The 20,854-nt window shown below is 36.1% G+C and overlaps 2 protein-coding genes across 2 annotated transcripts; both read right to left on the bottom strand.

The window, feature by feature from the left end:
- Positions 1-1,231: 1,231 nt before the first annotated feature.
- LOC111885633 (CMP-sialic acid transporter 3-like) lies at positions 1,232-3,172 on the bottom strand. The gene is made up of 5 exons (XM_052766536.1): positions 3,146-3,172; positions 3,035-3,051; positions 2,626-2,744; positions 2,419-2,526; positions 1,232-2,336 (listed from the first exon to the last, which is right to left on the bottom strand). The coding sequence occupies exons 1-5, from the start codon at positions 3,170-3,172 to the stop codon at positions 2,104-2,106; spliced, it is 504 nt and encodes a 167-aa protein (XP_052622496.1). The 3' UTR covers positions 1,232-2,103.
- Positions 2,655-3,738, bottom strand: LOC111885631 (boron transporter 4-like). Its single transcript, XM_023881871.3, has 4 exons — positions 3,652-3,738; positions 3,452-3,571; positions 2,929-3,372; positions 2,655-2,849 (listed from the first exon to the last, which is right to left on the bottom strand). The coding sequence occupies exons 1-3, from the start codon at positions 3,682-3,684 to the stop codon at positions 3,223-3,225; spliced, it is 303 nt and encodes a 100-aa protein (XP_023737639.1). The 5' UTR covers positions 3,685-3,738; the 3' UTR covers positions 2,655-2,849; positions 2,929-3,222.
- Between the last annotated feature and the right edge of the window lie 17,116 nt (positions 3,739-20,854).

The following is a 20,854-nucleotide window of genomic DNA, read 5'->3' as shown; positions in this document are numbered from 1 at the left end:
ACAGACTAAGAAAAAGGGACTTACAAAATGTGCAGTGGATGAAGGACTTGTACTTTATGTAGATTATTTATTTAGATCCTAGCGAATAAACTTGAAAGTAGCATGTTATATTGAACAGATCAATAATAGTATATTGTCATTTCTTGAATTTATCTCGAAAAAGCACTAAATGACTAATGATTAGCAACAAAATTTTAAGTGTTGCTGAATTATAGCATCCAACTTTCATTTTCATTACAAATATGTCCTTTCAATCTAACATCTAATGCAGTTTGCTCAAAAAATCTAAACTAAAGAAAACAATCATTAAATATTTTTACAATGTAACCGAAATTAACCCACATAATATGGATTGTCAAATCTCTCGATCTGAAATCAATCACAATAAAAAAAATCATATTTTGTAGGCCACAAACTTAAAATAAAGGTGTGCTGAGTTGAATCATTGAGTAATAAGTTGCACCACATGAAAACAGACAATTATACAGTTCAATAAAGATTAAAATTGTCAAAATTATAGCTTTTGAAAGTATATGTTGCAAAGATTTAACACTAATAGTTATTTCATTGGTGGGGCTCTGGTTGGCGATGTTTATAATCCATTGAAAAGAAACCAAATTGACATTTTAAATAAAAAGTAAGGGCTTGGGGGATCAAGACTCAATAGTTCATACATGTTTTGGGATTAAGAGATTTTATGCGTGTATGTTTGCTTCATCAACAATAAAAGTCGTTGCATAAACAACATTTATACAAATACTGAAATACTTAAAAGTTTACTATTTAAAATTAGGTAAAGGAACTCATGTGATGAAAAAAGGCTTATACATGATTTATCTTTGATGATGGCTAACCAAAAAATGTTTGTAGATGGGAAATTGAAATATAAAAGCTCAAACCTGTTAAACCAGAAAATCAAAATTGATAGCAAACAAAAGCAAAAAAAATGATGAGAAGATGCTCACAGGTTCAACAGTAGTTCTTCAATTTCAGGTGCAAAAATGAAGTGTTTTTTTTAATGTCATTGAAGGGAAGATAGATAAAACAGACCTGCAACAAAGCCAAGGAAATAATGAGGCGTGTTAGTTTTTGATTCTGATCCGATGGAAAAAATTCAATTCTATCAGATTCCATTAAATTTCATATTTGATGGATTTTACCATTCACTGTGATTGACAAAAGGAACTCAATTCAATTCCATTCTTATTTTCATTAAAGTTAGTGAGTTCCATTTGAGGATTATTAAAGAAAAGACACAAAAAAGAATAACCATAATTTCAATATGCAACCGGGATATGATCATAAAGATCAACACACTATACCTCTAATTTTACATTTCCTATTGAGGAAAAATAGCTAACATCCAGTAACATATCTATCTGAGAAAAAATTCAGTCCAATGGAGCAAATGCTGTAAGGCGAAAAAAATCAACATAAAACCACATGAAATTTTGCCCTATATGATAAGAACCTTCCCCTTCCTTGAGTCTAAGGTTTAGCCAACTGAAGATCCTTATTAACCTATAAAAAAGATACTTTAGTTATGAAAGCTTCATAGATAAAACTTGGCATCCATTATTACAACGCGAATCTAGAACAAAGTCGACCTTCATTTTTTGGGTTTGTCATTCCAACCTTCTTATTTCGAAACAAAATCTTGAAAACTATGTAGTTTGAATGGAAAATAATAAAACGCCTCAAGGTAAATGCAACACCCAAACCTTATGTTAGAGCTAATGGAAACCAGCAGCCAGAGCCACGAGTTTGGGTGTTGAAGTTCACCCACAGAAGGTTCAAATGACTAAAATAAGACAAATTTAAAAAATGACAAAGTTAGAGCCATAGAGCATAGTATAGCATATGTAAAAACTAAAAACATCTCTTTTTCACCTTCAAAAACACAACTTATAAGTTATATCAACAATAATCTACTAACCAAAATACATTAAACCTCATAAACCGTATACGTGACAAGTAACTCATATTTTTATTTATCTTCTTTCATTTCAAAAGTCAACTGTTGACTTAAGTAGGAAGAAGTGGCTGTGTTGCATCAAAATCTAAACGATGAATAGCCTGAAAAAAAAGCAAGTATTATAGATTTTATATATAAGTACTCAAAATATTTATTAAAGAAAAATGAAAAAAAACAAACATATTCACACCTGCATCTTGAATTCCAATTCTATCGGAATCACATACCTGGTGCATTGAAATAAAAACAGTAGAAATTCCTAGCAAGAAATTTATAGTCAAAGTATGACCAAACAAAGTAGCAGATTCAACGCCTGTGAAAATTGTTGCAACAGTCGATGAATACTTTTTTAAAATTGTATCTGCATGACACAAACAAAACATATAAATAAATTATATTTTGAATTTTTGTGAAAGAAATATAATTTATTTATTTTACTTTACCTGCATATTTGAAGAAAAATGAGGATAAAATTACTTGCCCTGCATTGTTTATAATCAAAAGCATAGTAGCTTTTGAACGTCCACGCAAAATATCAAAGCTTTCAGGGCCTAAAAAATAATAATATAATTGTTTTGCATAAGCTTTCACTTCCATTATTTTGTTGTTCAAAGACCAAATTACTCTTTACATTTTCTTTTTGTAATTACCTTTGATAACAACTGTTCCAAATATCCCAAGAAAACTGAATATAGCAGCATATCCATACAAAAACAAATTTTTTAATCGAACAATAGGATATAAAATTACAACACAAAATATAACGAAACTTTAACTAATATAATATTGAGATCACCTGAAGGTATATGCTTGTGTCATATTGACTTTTCAGTACATATTCATTGAAGACAGAAGCCAAAGATGGAACAGTTACCTTTACAGAAGTTAAATTGATTAATGTTTTTGTAGATATATAAAATTAAGATAAATAATGGTAAAAAAATACAACTTACAAAAATGAATATATAGATATATGAACTCATTTCAAGTGGCACACCCATTCTACTACTTCCCTCAGGTAAAGCTTGCATTTGATTTATGCTAATTCCAATAAGCAACAGAGCAAGAGTCTCCCACTAAAAAAACATTTGTAACATTTGTATCATATGTTTTATGATCCTTTCATGATATATGTAAAGAAATATTTACAGTATGAATCTTTTAACAAACCTGAATAATGGAAAATTGGCGCTTCATTATTATCTTTAATAAAATTGCAATTAACAAACCTGAATAGTGTTACACTTTTATTGAAGAGTAATTCCATCAGTAAGTTTGATAAGATTATAATCATCACAGGTTGAAGCAACGCTAAGGTCAAAGAAATAGATCCCAGTTATCATAACAGCTGGGATGAAGGCAGCCAAGATATAAACCGGAGGAACCTTTCCCATGTCCTACAAGTCAATTATAAGAAATTAAAGGTTAGGATGCAAGATTTTTCTCCAAAGTAAACAGAAATTTGCAAAAATATACCTTGATTACAGTCCAATGGTATAAAGATTCAGAATCCCATAAGAGTTGGATACAGAGCCTTCTAGGAACACCAGATGGAACTTTGCTTGGTACACAGATGAGCCCTTTAAACTCCAATTTCTGAATGAAAACATCAAAGATGAAAAACCCATTTCGGTTATAGAGTCAAAATCATCAACGATCATAATTACAGGACTTACAGGCAAGATTCTATCGTCCCAGGAAGAACACATAGTATTGGGGAAGAAGACTTATCTTGGATCGATTTGATGTATGAAATCGATGGGTCGATTGAAGGAAGCGATTAGGTTTAGAGAAAAAGGGAGGGAGAAAAGTAAGAAGATCATGGCGATTCTTGCATGATTGAAGTGAAATTAGGTTAAGAGAGAGAAAGAGGGTAGATGATGAAGGAAAGAAAAGATAAGCATGTAAAGGTTTATGAGAAGGGACGATGTCAGCAAACAATCCAAAGGTTACAAATTAAGGATTGAGATGTAATGAAGGGTTCTGATTTCTTAAGATTAGAATTTAAGGTTCTTTTTTAGTAATATTTAAGATATAGTTAGAAATTCAAAATAATATTTGTACGGAATTAGTTTAATATTTGAAGTCATATAACCCAAAAGCAAATCATAAACAAAATATACAATTGAATCCCCCCTAAATTCATTTGATTGATGATATCTTGAAATTTCATTGATGATATAGTTAAACTTCATTTTATTTTTAAAACATAAATAGTTGAAAAACCAACTGTTTGCCCTTAATTTTTTGATATTGGTGCATTACTTCTCATTTGGAGCAATACTTATCATATGAAATTATGGATAACTATAATTCAAACTAGAAAGGTGCCGCCCCCTCTCCCTTTGGGAAGGGGGGGGGGTGTTGGAAGGTGTCACTTTTGAATGGTAGGCACACTAAAGTACATTGCTATTCTCTGCAATTCGCCTGTAGATTTCTATTTCTTAACCTGTACATTGCTATTTCTTAATTTGATTACTATAAATGAAAGAGGTTTTCAAAGAATATTGGTTCTAACAGTTTTGATTTAAGAAAATTTTGAAAGCTTGTACTTTGACATGAATAGCATCCATAGTTGGTTTCCATTCCTCCACTTGTTCCCCTGTTCATGTAAACTCCCATATTTTTTTGTTTCTAATGATAACTCTATCAGGACTCAGTTGTATATGGTGATGTCCGTACTTCCTCACTTGTCCCTCCATCAAAACCCTGGAGGTTTCCAGGTTCAACCATGATTGATCAAAAGCAAATAGAAGTGACCCACTTCAATTTCTGAAGTTATTTTGCATCAATCCTCTATAGGGCGACGAAATCGTACCCCAAAACGAAGGAATAGATAAAAATAAAGAGAAACAACAGAAGTGGGTAACCGGAAAGTCGGGATTAGTAGCCAAGAATAATATTACAATTTGGACATGGAACAAAATTTTGAATTTTTTTGTCCCTAAATCATTTTTTGGTCATCCACCCTTTTTCCTATGGGCCCTTATGTAATAGACAGTTATCCCCCCTCCCACCTCATGAGTAAAGTTAAGAAAAAAAATGTGCTCAGCCTTCACCTAATCTTGCAGCTCCCTGTTTTCTGCTCCAACGAACATATACATACCTGATGACAACTTCTCCTTGATACTATTATAGACAATCATGCATGATCTGTTTCAAACAAATTACAAAAGCTAAAATTATATAACTGATAGTATCAGATTAAAAGAATGTCTTTACTACATACATGTTTACATTTTAAAAGATTAATGTTTTACTTACCTTGCATTTAGAAAATTGGGATGACTTCAGCTGCAAAAAAGAAGATAGGACTACATAGAACCCTGAACGTAGTCAAAATGACAGCTATACCCTTGTTGGGCATCATCACATATAAGGCATCAAACCCCCATAACAGATCATTTAATTTAAAGAAATTAAAATGTGTTACTTAATGGATTAATGAACTTGCAAAATATCTTAAAGATTTTAAAAGGGGGTCAAATAGAGTAAAAACATGATATTGAATCTTTTTACTTACGTATCAGTAAAAAATATCATATTTTCCATTTCACCCACAATCATTTTTTTTCTTTAAAAAGATTACAAATTTTGATCGAATTTTTAAAATTAAGACAATTTTCTAATATGCATAAATTTTATTTTTCCATTTCACCACAAATTAGTAAAAAAAAAAAGATCAATTTTAACAAAAAAAAAAGTTTGAAAGAGTAAATATATGATCTTGAACCAAGCCCTTCAAAAAGACTGCAACATTTTTTTTATCACACATCAAAGATGACAAAAAAAACAAAAATCATCATTTCTTCATTTTACAACAAATTCAAAAGAAAATATAAAGATTTTTATGTTGAAAGTTTCTTATTTACCTGCAAATAATCAATAATAGAAAAATAAATGTAGTACATGTGAGCAACAACAAATCAAACCTAAAATAGTGACCATGAAGGGTACTTCTCTCTGCAACTCTATCTCCATATACCCCACCTTTATGCAAAAAAAAAAAAAGATGAGTACATACAAAGGAACAAAAATACAACAATAAAAAAAGGTTAGTAATAAATGTCGATTCAAAAACATCTGTTGACTTTTCTTTCATAAATGTTCAACCTTTCTTGGAATTCAATAGATATGATAAACACTTACACATCTCTCTTTGTGATTCATCCATTCGAACTTGCATCTCTTTGTCTGATAACAAACTTGTTGCTTCTGAGGATTGTGCATTGGCTAATTTATCTTGTCATATGGTAGAACCTAAAACAACAAACACCAACCATGTTCAAGAATGAGTTTATATAATAATCAAATACAACTTTCAATACTATCATCATATTCTTTAAAAGAGCCAACAATAAGAAACAATAAATCACAAGATAACTTACTTTTGGCACCGATGTGTGGTCCACCGTTTCCATTCCCTGAATTTAAAAGAAATGCAATTATAAAGTTTTTTCTTTACAAATCATTAAATGAAAATAATGGATTGATGGATGAAGTTAATAATTTATACCCACGCTCCTCGTGGGGCGGAGGTTGCTGTTTTAGTTTGAGGTTGGTAAGACAAAGCGATTTTACAAATTTACCCCTCATCTTCCCTACAATTGTCCTGTCAGGTATTCCCACTTGCATTAGGTCGAAAAAGTCAACATACCTGCAAAGTTTGAAAATATGTTAATTTGAAAGTACAATGATATACTTTTTGTTGATATTAATTATAATTCTATATAAGTCACTTCCAAATCCAGACTTTTTTGCAGCAGAGTTTAGTATATTACAGAGCATAGTGATGATCAAAATTTCCATTTAGTTATAAAATCAATGGCAGGTAAACCCAAAAGTAAGTAAAAAGTTGATCTTAACCTGACATTCAATGTTAGATTTCATCCTTTGATGAATTCCCAACTTTTCTTTTTCTTGCCTAAATAAAATTAAAAAACATCAAGATATATAAAAAATGAGTAAAACAATGAAGGTAATAGAAAAAAATGAGAGTTCATTCAATTGAAGTGGACCGTATTCAATATGATGTGGTATATCTTTAATTCTTGGATCAATTGCCACTGTAAGAAACACCAAAACCTTCACTGCAATAATTACTCAAAAAAGATTTTAACTTTTATTCAAATTTCATTTCAATATTACATGTTTGCAGAATATATTGGTGAACATAACATATCTTAATTGGTTTCATTGAGGCAATCCATCGAACAACTGTTGTGCATTTTGAATATCAGACATCTGCTGTTACTTACCTTTTTCCAGCCTACAAACCACATAATTTAAACCAATAATGATAAAAAAATAAAAGAAGTATTATGGTATAAGATGTAATTAGATTTAGGAATGCTGCTTTTTTACCTCATGGCAAGAAGAAATTGAAATCCAATGGGGATGGAATCGATTTTCATCGAATGAAGACAAACCTTTAAGCCATCGATTCTGGACGTCCTCAGGCAACATCGTGTTGAGACGTATGACCACCGTGGCTGACCCATAAGCCTCAAATCCATCAGACCCAATAATCGCATATGGGTTTTCATAGATTCTATTCGACGACGATGGTGGTACGTAGCGGTGAAGGGAGTTTGATGGTGCTGCGTTGCATATAAATTGATGGTGGTGATGAGTTGCATCATAGAAGGAGGCGGTGGAACGCATATTCGAGCAATAGCAGAGGGTTTTGGAGAACCTTCTTCGTTAGCAAGAATCGAACAAAATGAGGGTAGAGTAGGGCTTCATCGCAAGAAAAATAAAATAAATTGAATAAATTAACCTGCAATTTTGATCAAAGATCGATTTCTACAGGGAGGTAGAGTAGGGCTGATTTCTCGATCTTTTTCTCACCAGTGTCGATGTGTTATCTTCATCCCATATTCTTCAATAAAACCCCAAAATTGAACGACTGAGTCATCTATTTAACCTCAATTCTTAATCGGTAGAAGAAAGCTTTGAAAGAGGGCGGCGTTAGTGGTTGTGACGGTGTTGAGATGAGGCGGTGAAGAGAGAAGGTGGAGGAGTAAGGTTTTCTTGGAAGAGTGGTTATTGATTATCATCTATTAAGAGAGGGTTAACAAAAGATCGAGACGAAGGCGGTCGGTATGCACTGTTGGATGAAAGAAGGTAGGGGCGGTGACCATGTACACAAATATGAACCTCATTGGATGAGAACGCGGTGGGTTCGGTAAAGTTAGATCATAACAACTCGTGTATATAAATAATAAAAAAATGACATAAACTACCCCTAAAAGAAAGGAGACACAATTTGCAACCACATTCATAATGAATGGACCATTTTAAACAACCCCTAAAAGAAAGGAGACACTATTGCAACCACATTCATAATGAAGGGACCATTTCTGCCAGACATTTTTAATGAATATATATTAATAATTGAGGGACCATTTATGTCAATCCCTTAGCCACTTTACTGTAGCTAAAGGTAGACAATTTTAATATATATATATATATATATATATATATATATATATATATATATATATATATATATATAATTAAACCCTACCTAAACAACTTTATCACACAAATTAAACCCAATTTGATAACTACAGTTCAAGGTTAACTAATTATTGTATTCCATATTTTTGGAAAACGGTTAAATTAAAAATTAAATAAAAATAAAATAAAGCATACCTTATCACCTATTCAAAGTCTTCATTTTAATGAAGCCTTTATAAGAAGCTTACCAAACAACCTTTCGACAATCCGTCTAAACCAAAAGGAGATTCGACTTAAAGTAGGGCTGATAATTCTCGATACGACCCGCGATACGACACGAAATAAATGAGTTTGGGTTGAGTTTTTCAACTCATCAACTGGTTTATTAAACGAGTCATATATGAGTTTCTCTCAAAAAATAATTGGGTTGACCCGCCAACCCGTTTATATTTTTAATAAAAAAATTATTTTATTTTTAAATGTATTTATGTATCAAGTATTAATATTTAATAAGTATTATATAATATATACCATTTATTCATAGATCATATGATTGTTTTGACATTTTGACTCGTGGTGGATGACCTAAGGTCGTAAGTTGTAATCTGTAAGGCTGTAAGGCTGAGTCTGTAACCATTTTGGGCATTTTCCTTGAATAACAATCTCAAATCAAATCGCGTATTAGCGTATCTCCCTCTTGTAGACTTCCAGTCTCCCACAGTCCCACTCTCCTCTCTGTTACTATGTGATCGAAATCGGGTATCGAAATCAAATCGTGTATCGAAATCACAAACAACGTTGACGCCTGAAGGCTGAAGTGATGAAGCCCTGAACATGAGTCGCCCAATACAATCTTTTGGTATGTTTCTTAAGTTGTTCTTTTGTCTCAGTTTTCTGATTACAAGATGCACTTCCTTGGTTCCTTACAAATTTGGTTTTTAATCAGAAGGTGAAGTGTGTATGAGTGGTCATAACAGGATTGTGAGAAGTGAGATTGTTGATGAGCTGATACGCTGATAACACAAACAGAGGTTACAAGTTCTAATAAACTTTAAGTTGACGTTTGGTGAGTTATTTTTAATGAAAACTATACATTTTTATAATTTTACTTGTGTGTGTTTTAACCTTGGCTATTGTTTCTACTTGAAGGTTGAAATTCAGAAAATGGTTTTGGAGAATTGACTTTGTTGTTTGGGAGAAAAAAAAGGGAATTGTGGCTATTACTTTAGCACTTGAATTATCTATGTTTGTATTAATGTTTAGTTTTAACATTTTCTGTGAACGTTTTTAATTTTCATTTAGATATTTAAGACTTAAGTGTCTAAAATTCGGATATGTTTGCATCGACCATTAAGAATTTATTCATGTTTAATTGTCAATTTTATTTATGGAATCTGACCCACGAACCCAAATATGACCCACGAACCCGCCAACTTGTGAACCCGTATAAATAAATGGGTTGGCGGGTCATATATTGGTTTATGTTCCAAACCAACCTGTGACACGCCAACTCGTGACCCGCCAACCTGTGACCTGTATATTTAAATGGGTAGTGTTTGGGTTGGCATATTTTGACCTGCCAACCCGCGACACACCAACCCGAACATGACACGATTGCCAACTCTTAAAGAGATTATTGAATATCGTTTAACATAATAACTTTGGTAGTTCCACTAGACCATTTGGGCCTCAACAAGAAAAGGTCCATATTCCCATTTAAAATCAGCATATGACTCGGGAAAAAATAGGATATTGTTACAACTTGAACAATATGATTTACACTAATGTAGGGATGAACACAACAGAAGAACCAAAATGAAATCGATTGGAACCGTATAGGGATATTCGATTCGGTTCTCGGTTCCTTAAATGTCCATTTTTCGACTTTAGTTTATTTTTTATTCCGGATAAGTTCGGCTCGGTTCAGAAACCGATCTCATTCTAATAGACTAATACAAAAGGGAAATTAAACATAGAACTGTAATGGTATATGAACCAAATATGTAAATAGGTTTGGTTCTCGGTTCCTTGATTTTGCACTTTCCGGGTCTTTTCAGTCTTATTCCAAAACAGATCTCGTCTTTATATCAAGTTATAGCGTTTTACAATTTAACATTTTGGAGATGCAGTTGCAACCCCAACGTCACATGAATCATCCAGCGAACACAACACTTTATTCAAATTTGCAAAGATTTGTCACATAAACATCATATATTTAATCATTAATCGCTTTTGTTAAAGTTCATTTAAATAATTTGTAAAAAGTAAAACAGTTCTCAATAAAATTGTATCTAATAAAAGTTATCATAATTCTTATTTTAAATTATTATAGTTGTAAATTTTTTATTAATTAAAATGACTATTTATTCTTATATAATATATTAGTAGAAATATTAATTAATAAAAATACTAATGAAATTTAAATTTCTTCACTTTTATCCAAAATAAACAATAGACAAAACTTCATATGGTCTCCGTGGTTTCATAAAATTTGAAGTTGCGTCCCTAGCTTTAAATAACCTCATGGATGGTACTTATGGTTTCAAAACTTTTAATGTTTAGTCCTTATTACTCACTCCGTCAGTATTTGTCCGTTAGGTAAAGGACATTTTCATTATTTCACTACCCAATGATCTTTTATGAGGTTTTCCTGTAACATCCCAAAATTCATGACCAAAGTTTTCTTATAAGAACATTACTAATCCATAACATTAAGTCATTCAAACATACAGAAAGGGGTTATATGACAAATCAGAGTATCTTTTCCAAAACACTTATTCATTTTATCAGAGTAAACATCCCAGGCTAAACTTCTTGGTGTGTGCCATGCGATCATCCCGAGCTCTCCATTCCGCTATCAGAAATATCTGAAACCAAAACTGAAAACCGTAAGCATGAAGCTTAGTGAGTCCCCAACCTACCACATACCATACATATCTACTGAGCCATACATAATTATGAGCACATAACCACATACCAGGCCCCCGCCCGCTGCATTGGGCCTCGCCCGCCATCGGACCCCGTCTGTCATCAGGCCTCGCTTGGCATCAGGTTCCACCTGTCATTAAGCCCCGCCCGGTATACAGATTATTTCCTTTAGGCCCCGCCTGACTTTGGGCCTCGCCCGCCATACGCATACATACAATTAAATAACATACATAAATATTCCCTAACCATACCCTGCTTTAAGGCCTCGCCTAAGTTGGGCCCCGCCCCTGGTCTGCTACTGAAGTAGTGGAGCCCCGTCCACACTCCTATTAGTAGTGAGATACGGGCCCTCGCCCACACTCACGTCCTTCTTATCACGGGCCTCGCCCCTACTCTGCTAATATCGAGATATGGAGCTCCATCCATACTCAGCTAGTGATGAGACATGGGACCTCGCCCACACTCACCTCCTTACCAGGCACATACAAGTATCACGAAGACAACAAGTATAATCTAACGCATTACATAATAATCTTCCTCGGGAATACCCCGGCATCGGACCCCCGCCCGGAAGCATACTATTATCTAACGTACTTCGGGCTTACCCCGACATTGGACCCTCGGTCTGGATCCTAACATACCGACACATGCAATAATCACAAAGACCTCTGGCATCCTAACATTCCTCGGGCCTCGCCCGACATCAGTTCGTAACCCGGAACATATATCAATAAGTTCCTTGGGCTAACCCCCAGGTCTTCCTTCTATACATAAGCATAATTATGAACATAAACATAATGGGCTGGCATTGTGGTCGTACACCCATGCACACAACGAGGAGACTCACCTCGAACTGCTGAAACTGCTGATAACCCTCTGGCTGTTATCCAACAACTCTCCGAACTGCTGCTCCTCTAGCTCTCCGAGCTACCAATACAAAAAATAGAAACACTTAGCCCAACAGTCCTCAAGAAGCCAACTAAGTCAACTTTGGTCAAAGTCCTGATCAAAGTCAACCTTCCAGTTGACTCGACTTGTCGAGTTGTTCAACCAACTCGCCGAGTCCATGCTCCTCAAGTCCCAAAGCAACCCCGACTCCACTCGTCGAGTCTAGCGAGAACTCGACGAGTTCTCCTTCATCTAACACTTCGGAACTATCTTCAACCGACTCGCCGAGTTCATCTTCATAACTAAGAACATTGCCTTGGACTCGTCGAGTTCCTCTTTGAACTCGTCGAGTACTATGATCTTCAGGTCCATTCGGACCCAGACTGATTGAATCCTTTACTAACTCCACTCACTGATCCGAATCACAAACAGAAGGGTTTGGGTTTGCGACCCGACTCGCCGAGTCCATGAACTGAATCGTCGAGTCCACCTTGTGACATCTCTATTCTGCCGATTACAGTCCATTCCAACACCTTCAACCCATAGATCTGGACTTCGAATGCTAGCATTGCACGTAAAGTTGCTAACTTTACGTGCATGCAAGGTGCTATGGAGCTAAAACTCTTAATCCAAGCTAAAATGAAGGTCTAGTACTTGAAATGGAGCCATAGTTGGATAAAGCTACCCACTTAGAGGTCCTCAAGCTCAAAAATGCCCATATCTGAAGTCCTTTTCATCCTCAAAGGCTCAATACTCAGATTGGCCTTGGAAATGGCCCAAAAGTGGGAAAATACAAGATAGAAAGGGAATCTAGATGATTAACAGCCAAGGTATAAGCTTTATACCTTCAAATGATTTGCAATGCTACCCCAACTCTGGATCTATAGGTTCTTGTTACACCACCAAGGTCCTTCTTCCTTCTCCAAGCTTCAATTTACTCTCAAGGCAAGAACTAGCTCAACAATGGAGTTGGGTGGCTAGGGTTTCGAGTTCTAGACTAGAGAGGCCGCAAATGAAACCCTAGGGAGGAGAATAGGATGCTTAAATAGGGCACCAAGTCCCGGAATTAGGGTTTCCAAACCCAGACCAGACTCGCCGAATCCACTTGCCAACTCGCTGAGTCGGTCACTTAATCCGCGACACGGAACCCGCTTTGACTCGTCGAGTTCCTCCTTAGACTCGACGAGTTAACCCCTTTGACTTAGGGTTTTTCTTTCCTTTTCGGGTCTTCTAGATTCTGGGTGTTACATTTCCATTATTATTTTTTTTAAATGAAATTTAATATGTAAAGGGTCTCTCTCTCTAGCTCTCCAACAACCAATCTTCTTCTTCCCGCGAATTAGTCCCAGATGTACTCTAGCTTCCCCCCCAAAAAAATTCTAGGTTTAAGTTTTTCCCACTTACTCCCGCCTCTCTTGTATTAGCACCTCCGATTCACAATTCCTCAAGAGTCGTCCCTTTCTATTGGTTGTTCATTCTCCATCTTCCTACACAAACACATGGATCTATCGGTCATCACCACCTCCGGTGATCTATAAGTTCAATCAAACGTGAAGCCACTGTCCATCGCCCGTTATATTCAAATCGGTATGACATTTCTCTCGTGAAGCCTAGCCCTGATCCTCCTCCGGCGACACCACCTCGATAAAAGCCTTCTGCTAGTGTCACTTTCCTTTAGCTATTCCCCTCTACCAGCGTTGCTGTCCTCCAACTCTCGGTAAGCTCTATGAACTCATCCTAACCCTTCCATGTACTTTGAATCGATTCCATTTTTTTATAATGATACAACCGAATCCTAGTCGCCCGTTATGTAAAGTTCTGGTTGAAGTCTCTACTTGTAAAGAGGGTCAGCTAAGCCACCATTGAAGTATACTTACAAGAGGAGGGGTAGAAAAGAGAATTCGTCCCAGGCGAATCCATACGTAATTTTGTTCAAGGGCAATTCTAGTAATTTATTTATGAGTAAATTACAAGAAGGGTCCTTTATTTTCCGTTTTTCCCTGAAATGGTCCTTACGAAACTTTTTTCCCTGAGATGCTATGGAGCAAACCTTGCACACAAATGATCATTATCATGGATATCCGTTAGATGAACTTGTTAAGTTGAAAGAACTTTGACAATGACTATTTCTGTCATTTTGTGAAACTTGGTTAAGGACCATTTGTGAAATTAGACACAACGACCATTTGAAATATTACAATTTTAGTCTCTTACTTTTTCTTTTTATATTTTCGGCCCTCTTTTTTCACAACTTTGTTATTATATATATTTTTTTAAATATATAAATAACTTTTGTTGTCTAGATTTTATCTAAAATATCTAAATTACAATACGTAATTAAATATTTTCATTTTCTATTTTTTTATCTAAAAGTATTTGAAACGTAAAAGCATCATTTGATTACTTTTTAATTTTTATATGATATAATTTTTAAGATTTATCTTCATTTATCTTATACAAATATATTTATTTTTATGAAAAAAACATGATATGTTATTATAAAAAAAATTGTTATTATAGAAGTAATAGTATGTTGTTATTATATTTTAAAAATATAAGTATGTGGTTTTGAGTTAAAGATAAAAATATGTTTCGGTTCTGATTTCGTAATATAAGTACAATAAATTTTATATTGTTTCAATATAAAATTTTGAGAATTAATTTTAAAAAATTATTTAGTTTTATCAAATTGTGAATATATTCCTTAATAAGACATAAACTTTTCAAAGAAAAATTAAAAAACATCGTTAGCTAATAGTTAACTACGTTGATATACATGTTAAAATAATTAATCATATGAATAATATGACATTAAATTCCGTTTAATTCATTTTATTTAATGAAAAATAAATTTTTTTAACGAAACTAATGACATATTATTTTGTTTAATTCCGTTTAATATGACATTAATTATGTTTAATTTATTTCATATAAATATATACAATATTTTTATTTTCTATTAAATAAAATGAATTAAATGGAATTAATGTCATGGTATTCATATGGTTAATTAACTTAGCATTTGTAGCCGCATAGTTAAGTATTAGCTAACATAAGGGTTTTTTTTTTTTTTTTTTTTTTTTTTTTTTTTTTTTTTTTTGAGTTTGCGTTGAAAAGTTTATGTCTTATTAAAGAATATATTCAAAATTTGATAAAACTAAATAATTTTTAAAATTAAATATCAAAATTTTTTAAAATTTTTTATCAAAATTTGATAAATCTAAATAATTTTTTTTAACACCTGGTTCCTGGTACGTATTTAAATTCAAGTATTTTGGTATTCTACTCTGAGACTTGGCGAGTTGGAGGCCGAACTCGTCGAGTAGAGTCGACATTATGCGGGAGTTTTAGTGATCTACTCGATGAGTCGAGGGACCGACTCGACGAGTAGGAGCTGTCTGGACAAAGCCCTAATATTTAGGGTTTGCACCCTATTTAAACACTTTATCTCGTCCCAAATCAGCCTCCATCACCCCTCTCAACTCAAAGAAGCCCTAGATTGAAACCCTAACCTTGTTTGAGTTCTCTTGAGCCATTTTTGTGTGTTTTGTGGTAGTTTGAAGTTTGAAGAAGAGAACGAAGCTTGGAAGATCAAGAGAAGACTAGTATATCTAGAGGTTTTGGTTTATTTCCATCCCATTCAAGGTAAAAAGCTTCAACCTTGACTTCTCCCTTGATAGATCTCCTATAGGGCTTAGAACTTATCATTTTGGGGCATTTCTAAGGCCATACTCGGATTGAGTGTGTATCATGGAGTTACACTTCAGATCTTGAACCATTGAGGGTTCCCATGGCATAAAGATGCCAACTTTATGGCCATGGGAAGCCCGTGCACCTTATTAACCCCTTTTTCATGGATTTAGGAGCCAAAAACCCCATGCATGGACATCAAGTTCGTAGCTTTACATATGAAATGGACCCTAGGAACTTGAATATATGGTTTTGATGCATTAAGACCCATTATAATCAACTGTATAGTTTTGGACTGTGAGGGACTCGACGAGTCGCTTGGGTGACTAAGCGAGTCAGGACGCATTTTCCCCCCATAACGTCTTTTGGAAATGGTTTTCGTTGAGTGGAAGGAACACTCAACCTGCTAGCGGTTTGTTTTGGACATGGAAATCGTAGGACTCAGAGAGTGGATGAATAGAATCGGCAAGTTCAAGGTAATGTACCAACTACATGAAGACGGAATTGACGAGTTCAAGGATGAACTCGGAGAGTCATAGACTGAACATCTTCATATGGATGAAGATGAACTCGACGAGTTCAAGGACGAACTCGGGGAGTCGGTTGAAGATAGTCAGATCTGTTGTTGAAGGTGAACTCGTCGAGCTCTTGCTAGACTCACCGAGTAAGAACGGGATTATGGCAATAGGTGAACATGGGGACTCGATGAGTTGGTGGACCAAATCGGTGAGTCGAGTCAACCAGATGTTGACTTTGACCAGATGATTGACCATTGACCAAGGTGTTGACCTTGACCTTGTCTTGGACTTGAGTTGACCCTTGTAAGGGTTACGAGTAATGAATTGATAAGTTAGAAAAGTTGTTGTGTGGGGATTGAGGATTTGAGGAGAGTTGGTTTTCATACCGAGATCAGTGCAGACATTACACGACTTAGAGGTGAGTTTTCTCCTAGTAGGAGTGGGTCTACGACCACAATATCAGCCCACAAGTAAGAGTGTTGTATAGATGATTGTCTTTGTGGTAATTATCTAGAGTTGATATGAGATATGATTATTGTGCTTGATATGTTTACTATACTTGATATGTGTTAGCAGTAGTAGGGGTGAAATAGTCCCCGGGTACCGGTTGAAAGATACCGAAGGGGAGGGTAGCTCCTAGTTACCAGTTGAAAGATACCAAAGAGGAGGTTCGTTCCCGATTACCGGTTGAAAGATACTGAGGAGGAGCCCAGCTCCTGGCGATGCCCAATAGTTACCGGTTGAAAGATACCGAAGATTATGCATTGTTTGGTATGGGTATGATGGGGGAACTCACTAAGCTTTGTGCTTACAGTTTTTAGTTTTGGTTTCAAGTACCTCTTCCTCCAAGGGGAAGGAGCCGGCGGGGTAGCAGCGCATCACACATTCACACATGATATTTCGCATTTGAGAAACCTGGGATTGTACTCTGATATAATACTATTTGCTAATATGGTTTTGAGACTTGTGATTTGTGACTTTATGTTTGAAAGGATTTCAATGTTGTTTAACGATAACTATTTTACAAGTAATATACTTTAAAACAAAAAAAAATTGGGTCTCGATTTTGGGATGTTACAAGTTGGTATCAGAGCCTTGGTTTGAGTGATTCGGGCACACCATCGGGGGTGTCTGGACTCAAACCGAGGGTTGATGGGATTTTACAAGAAAATCATTTTCTAAAATTTAAAAATAAGGAGTTTGGGAAAGAACAAGGTGCGTGATGCGTGCGACCGACCGAGCTCAAGTAAGTTTTCCCCAAGATACCCATACATGTTATGTTATGTTATATGATATGATTATCAGAACTGCATGCTATACTAGGGCTAAGGATCTAGGGAGGATGCCTTGTATGCATGTTATATGAGTTTATTGAGCTATATGCTAGGCCTGGTTAGTTAGCAGTTGTAACGCCCCGTTTATTTAAATAAATTAATAAATGTAAGTCCCGGACTAAGTTGTGAAGAATTTTGAAAGTCGAGGGTTAAAAGTGTACGTTCTGGATTTAAAATGAAGAGATTTGAAGGCTTAAGGATTTATTGGAGATTTAGGGATCTATTATGAAAGAAATTTATGGGCTCAAGGCTTAAAAGGTAAGTTTTGGTTTCAGTTGTAAAGATTTATGAAGACAGGGTTAAAAGTGTAAAATATGAGCTTATTTGAAAGAAAAGAAGGAGGGATCGTATCTGCCAATATGGGAAACTTATTTATGGGATCAGGGTATATAAGACCCTTCACCCGGTGACTCTAACCCTAGCTCAAGAAGGCAGCCGCCATCATCGGAGATCCTCCAACAGCCACCCTCGCCTCACCTCTCTTCTAGCCGTCGCAATCTCCTAGCCGCCGTGAAGACGGAAACCGGTGAAGCCAAATCGCCAGATGTAGCGTATAGACGGGGAAGAACCACGGTGGTCGGTTGTATAAGCACCGTGGAGGCGCTGCTTTCCTTCTTGTTGAAGACCACCCCTGTCGTTGGACGTTCTCCTGTTGCGGCTGACACTCTTTCCCTGTCATTGGCGTCGCCACTGTGGATGCTAATCTCGTTGCTGCTGCTCGCCATCTGTCGTCGTGAGTGCAGCTAGCCGCCGCCATCGCCTGTTCAACCACAAGGAGGCTGTTCCATCGCTTCTGTTCTTCCGACCGCCATGAACCATAATGGCAGCCCCATGGTGGCCGTTACCTTCTTGCCGCCGTATAAGCCTCCTTCTGCCACCTTCTGCTAGATCTTGACACCACCAGTCGCTGCTACGAGTTTGTGTTTGGGTGTGTATCTTAGTAGACTTGCTGTGTTGGTTTTCATAAGGTTGTAGGTGGTTGTTTGGCCGGATAAAGCCACTGCCACCCTCCACCACCGGCCACCACTAGGGTGGCTGTGTGTATTATGTTAGTCAATGTGTGTGTGTGTGTGTACTTTTAGGTTCAAGCATTGTATCTGTAATAAGCAATGAATAATGAAAATAATAACCACCACCGTAAGGTGGTGGCAGCCTTGTGCCATCGTTGACCACCACTACCCAAGGTGGTAATGGGTGGTGGCCCACTAGCAAACCCTAATTATGAGTATTGGGCCTTAGACTTATTGGGCCCACTTGTGGGCCACTAGGATTGGATTGTGAATTAAGCCCAAATTATTCCATGCCATTTATCTAGTAGGGTAAAGGAATTAATGGATTAAGTCCTTAATGGGCTAAGTGATAAAACCCTAATTTTGAGAAGTTATCGGGACATGCACACGGGAATTATTTAATAAGTGAAATATTAAATAATAATCATTAGCAGAAATTAATCTAAGTAATAATGGACTTAATGGATTAAGTCCTTAGTGGATTACGTCCTTAGTGGGTTAAACCTTTAATGGGTTAAGTGAGAAACACTTAACCCTAATTGTCATTTTATGTGAAACCCTAGTTTCACTTGGGCCAAGAATTGGGCCTTTCGATTGGACTTTGGTAATTGGTTTACTATTAGGCCATCCAAGAATAATCAAATGGACTAGAGTAATTAGTTGGGCTTTAGGGTAAGGCCTATATGAAGGATTGGGCCCAATTTGGAAAATTGGGCCATATGTTGAGCTTTGATCCCTAGTTGAATTTGGGCCTATGGATTGGACCTTGGGCTTGGGTAAGCCAAGCTTAGGGTAATGTAGTAATTATCAAAAGTATGTAATTATAGTTATGTAGTAGAACCCAATTATTAATTGGGTGTTATTTTGATGTTGACAGATTGAGAATCTGTCATCTAGTAGTTGGGGTCGCGTCTGTGGGACTTCAGCAGTGTGGGATTGAGTCTGCGGTACTTCAGAAGTGTGAGGTGTGTCTTCCTTCCAGTAGGAACGGTTCTACGACCACAACGTCGACCCGTTTAGTTAGCGGTAGTTCCGGACTTTGGTCCGATGTAGTAGTTCAGTGTGCTTGATGTCTTTGTGATTCAAGCATGTATTGTGTTATGTGTTCAGGACTTCAGTCCGATGCAGTATGAAGTATATGTGTTTATGCTAGTAATGATGATTATGCTATGCTATGTTCAGCCAGTTAGTCCGGACTTCGGTCCGGTGCAGTTAGCCGGACTTCGGTCCGATGTAGGGGGCAAGGCCCAAGTTAGTCCAGACTTCGGTCCGATGCAGGGGGCAAGGCCCCAGTTAGTCCAGACTTCGGTCCGATGCAGTTAGCCGGAATTCGGTCCGATGCAGGGGCAAGGCCCCAGTTAGTCCGGGCTTCGGCCCGATGCAGTTTCCGAACTTTGGTCCGATGCAGGGGGAAGGCCCCAGTTAGTCCGAATTTTGGTCCGATGCAGTGGGCAAGGCCCAGTATGTGCTTTATATGTTATTGTATGGTATGTGGTAATTTGGGAAGACTCACTAAGCTTCGTGCTTACAGTTTTCAGTTTTGGTTTCAGGTACTCAGTTTTCAAAAGAGGAGCTCGGGAAGATTGCAGTGCACACACCATTTGTTCAGCCTGGGATGTTTATACTATGATATACTTGATAGTTGTTATAATATTTTGAGATACATTGCTTATGATTTTTATATGAGGTTTATCAACTATGGTTTTTATTACTAAATTAAACGAAATTTTAAGACTGTGTTTTTGGGATGTTATAGTAGTATGGTAGCCTACTAGCCTGGTTAGGTTATGCTTGGTAATGGTTACTCAATGTACGAATGCTGCTTACTTTGTGCTGATAGGGGTTCTGGCTAGCTTTAACTAACTAGTAAGCGAATATGTAATAGTATCCGCAAGCTAGTTAGGGAAGTGTTGGATAAAGTGTCTAAGTCCATAATTATATTTAGTATATACTTGACCCGATTTGGCATGGTCCATTTGGGTTGCATGGCATCATAAAAATTGGATAGACAAAATGAGAAAAGGACACTTATGGTTTGTTAATATATTA

This window comes from Lactuca sativa, chromosome 8, assembly GCF_002870075.4.
Source record: "Lactuca sativa cultivar Salinas chromosome 8, Lsat_Salinas_v11, whole genome shotgun sequence".
NCBI lineage: Eukaryota > Viridiplantae > Streptophyta > Magnoliopsida > Asterales > Asteraceae > Lactuca > Lactuca sativa.
Note: the sequence above shows the minus strand (reverse complement) of the source record. Positions and strands in the feature narration are given on the sequence as shown.

Bases quoted from the DNA above. Each gene is read 5' to 3' on its own strand.
- LOC111885631 (XM_023881871.3), bottom strand. From the start codon at position 3,684: ATGTGTTCTTCCTGGGACGATAGAATCTTGCCT. The intron at 3,572-3,651 runs GTAAGTCCTGTA...GTTTTCATTCAG, and splicing joins GGGACGATAGAATCTTGCCT to AAATTGGAGTTTAAAGGGCT. The intron at 3,373-3,451 runs GTATATTTTTGC...ATTGACTTGTAG, and splicing joins ACCATTGGACTGTAATCAAG to GACATGGGAAAGGTTCCTCC.
- LOC111885633 (XM_052766536.1), bottom strand. From the start codon at position 3,172: ATGAAGCGCCAATTTTCCATTATTCAG. The intron at 2,527-2,625 runs GTAATTACAAAA...ATTATTTTTTAG, and splicing joins TGGAACAGTTGTTATCAAAG to GCCCTGAAAGCTTTGATATT. The intron at 2,337-2,418 runs GTAAAGTAAAAT...TGTGTCATGCAG, and splicing joins ATTTTTCTTCAAATATGCAG to ATACAATTTTAAAAAAGTAT.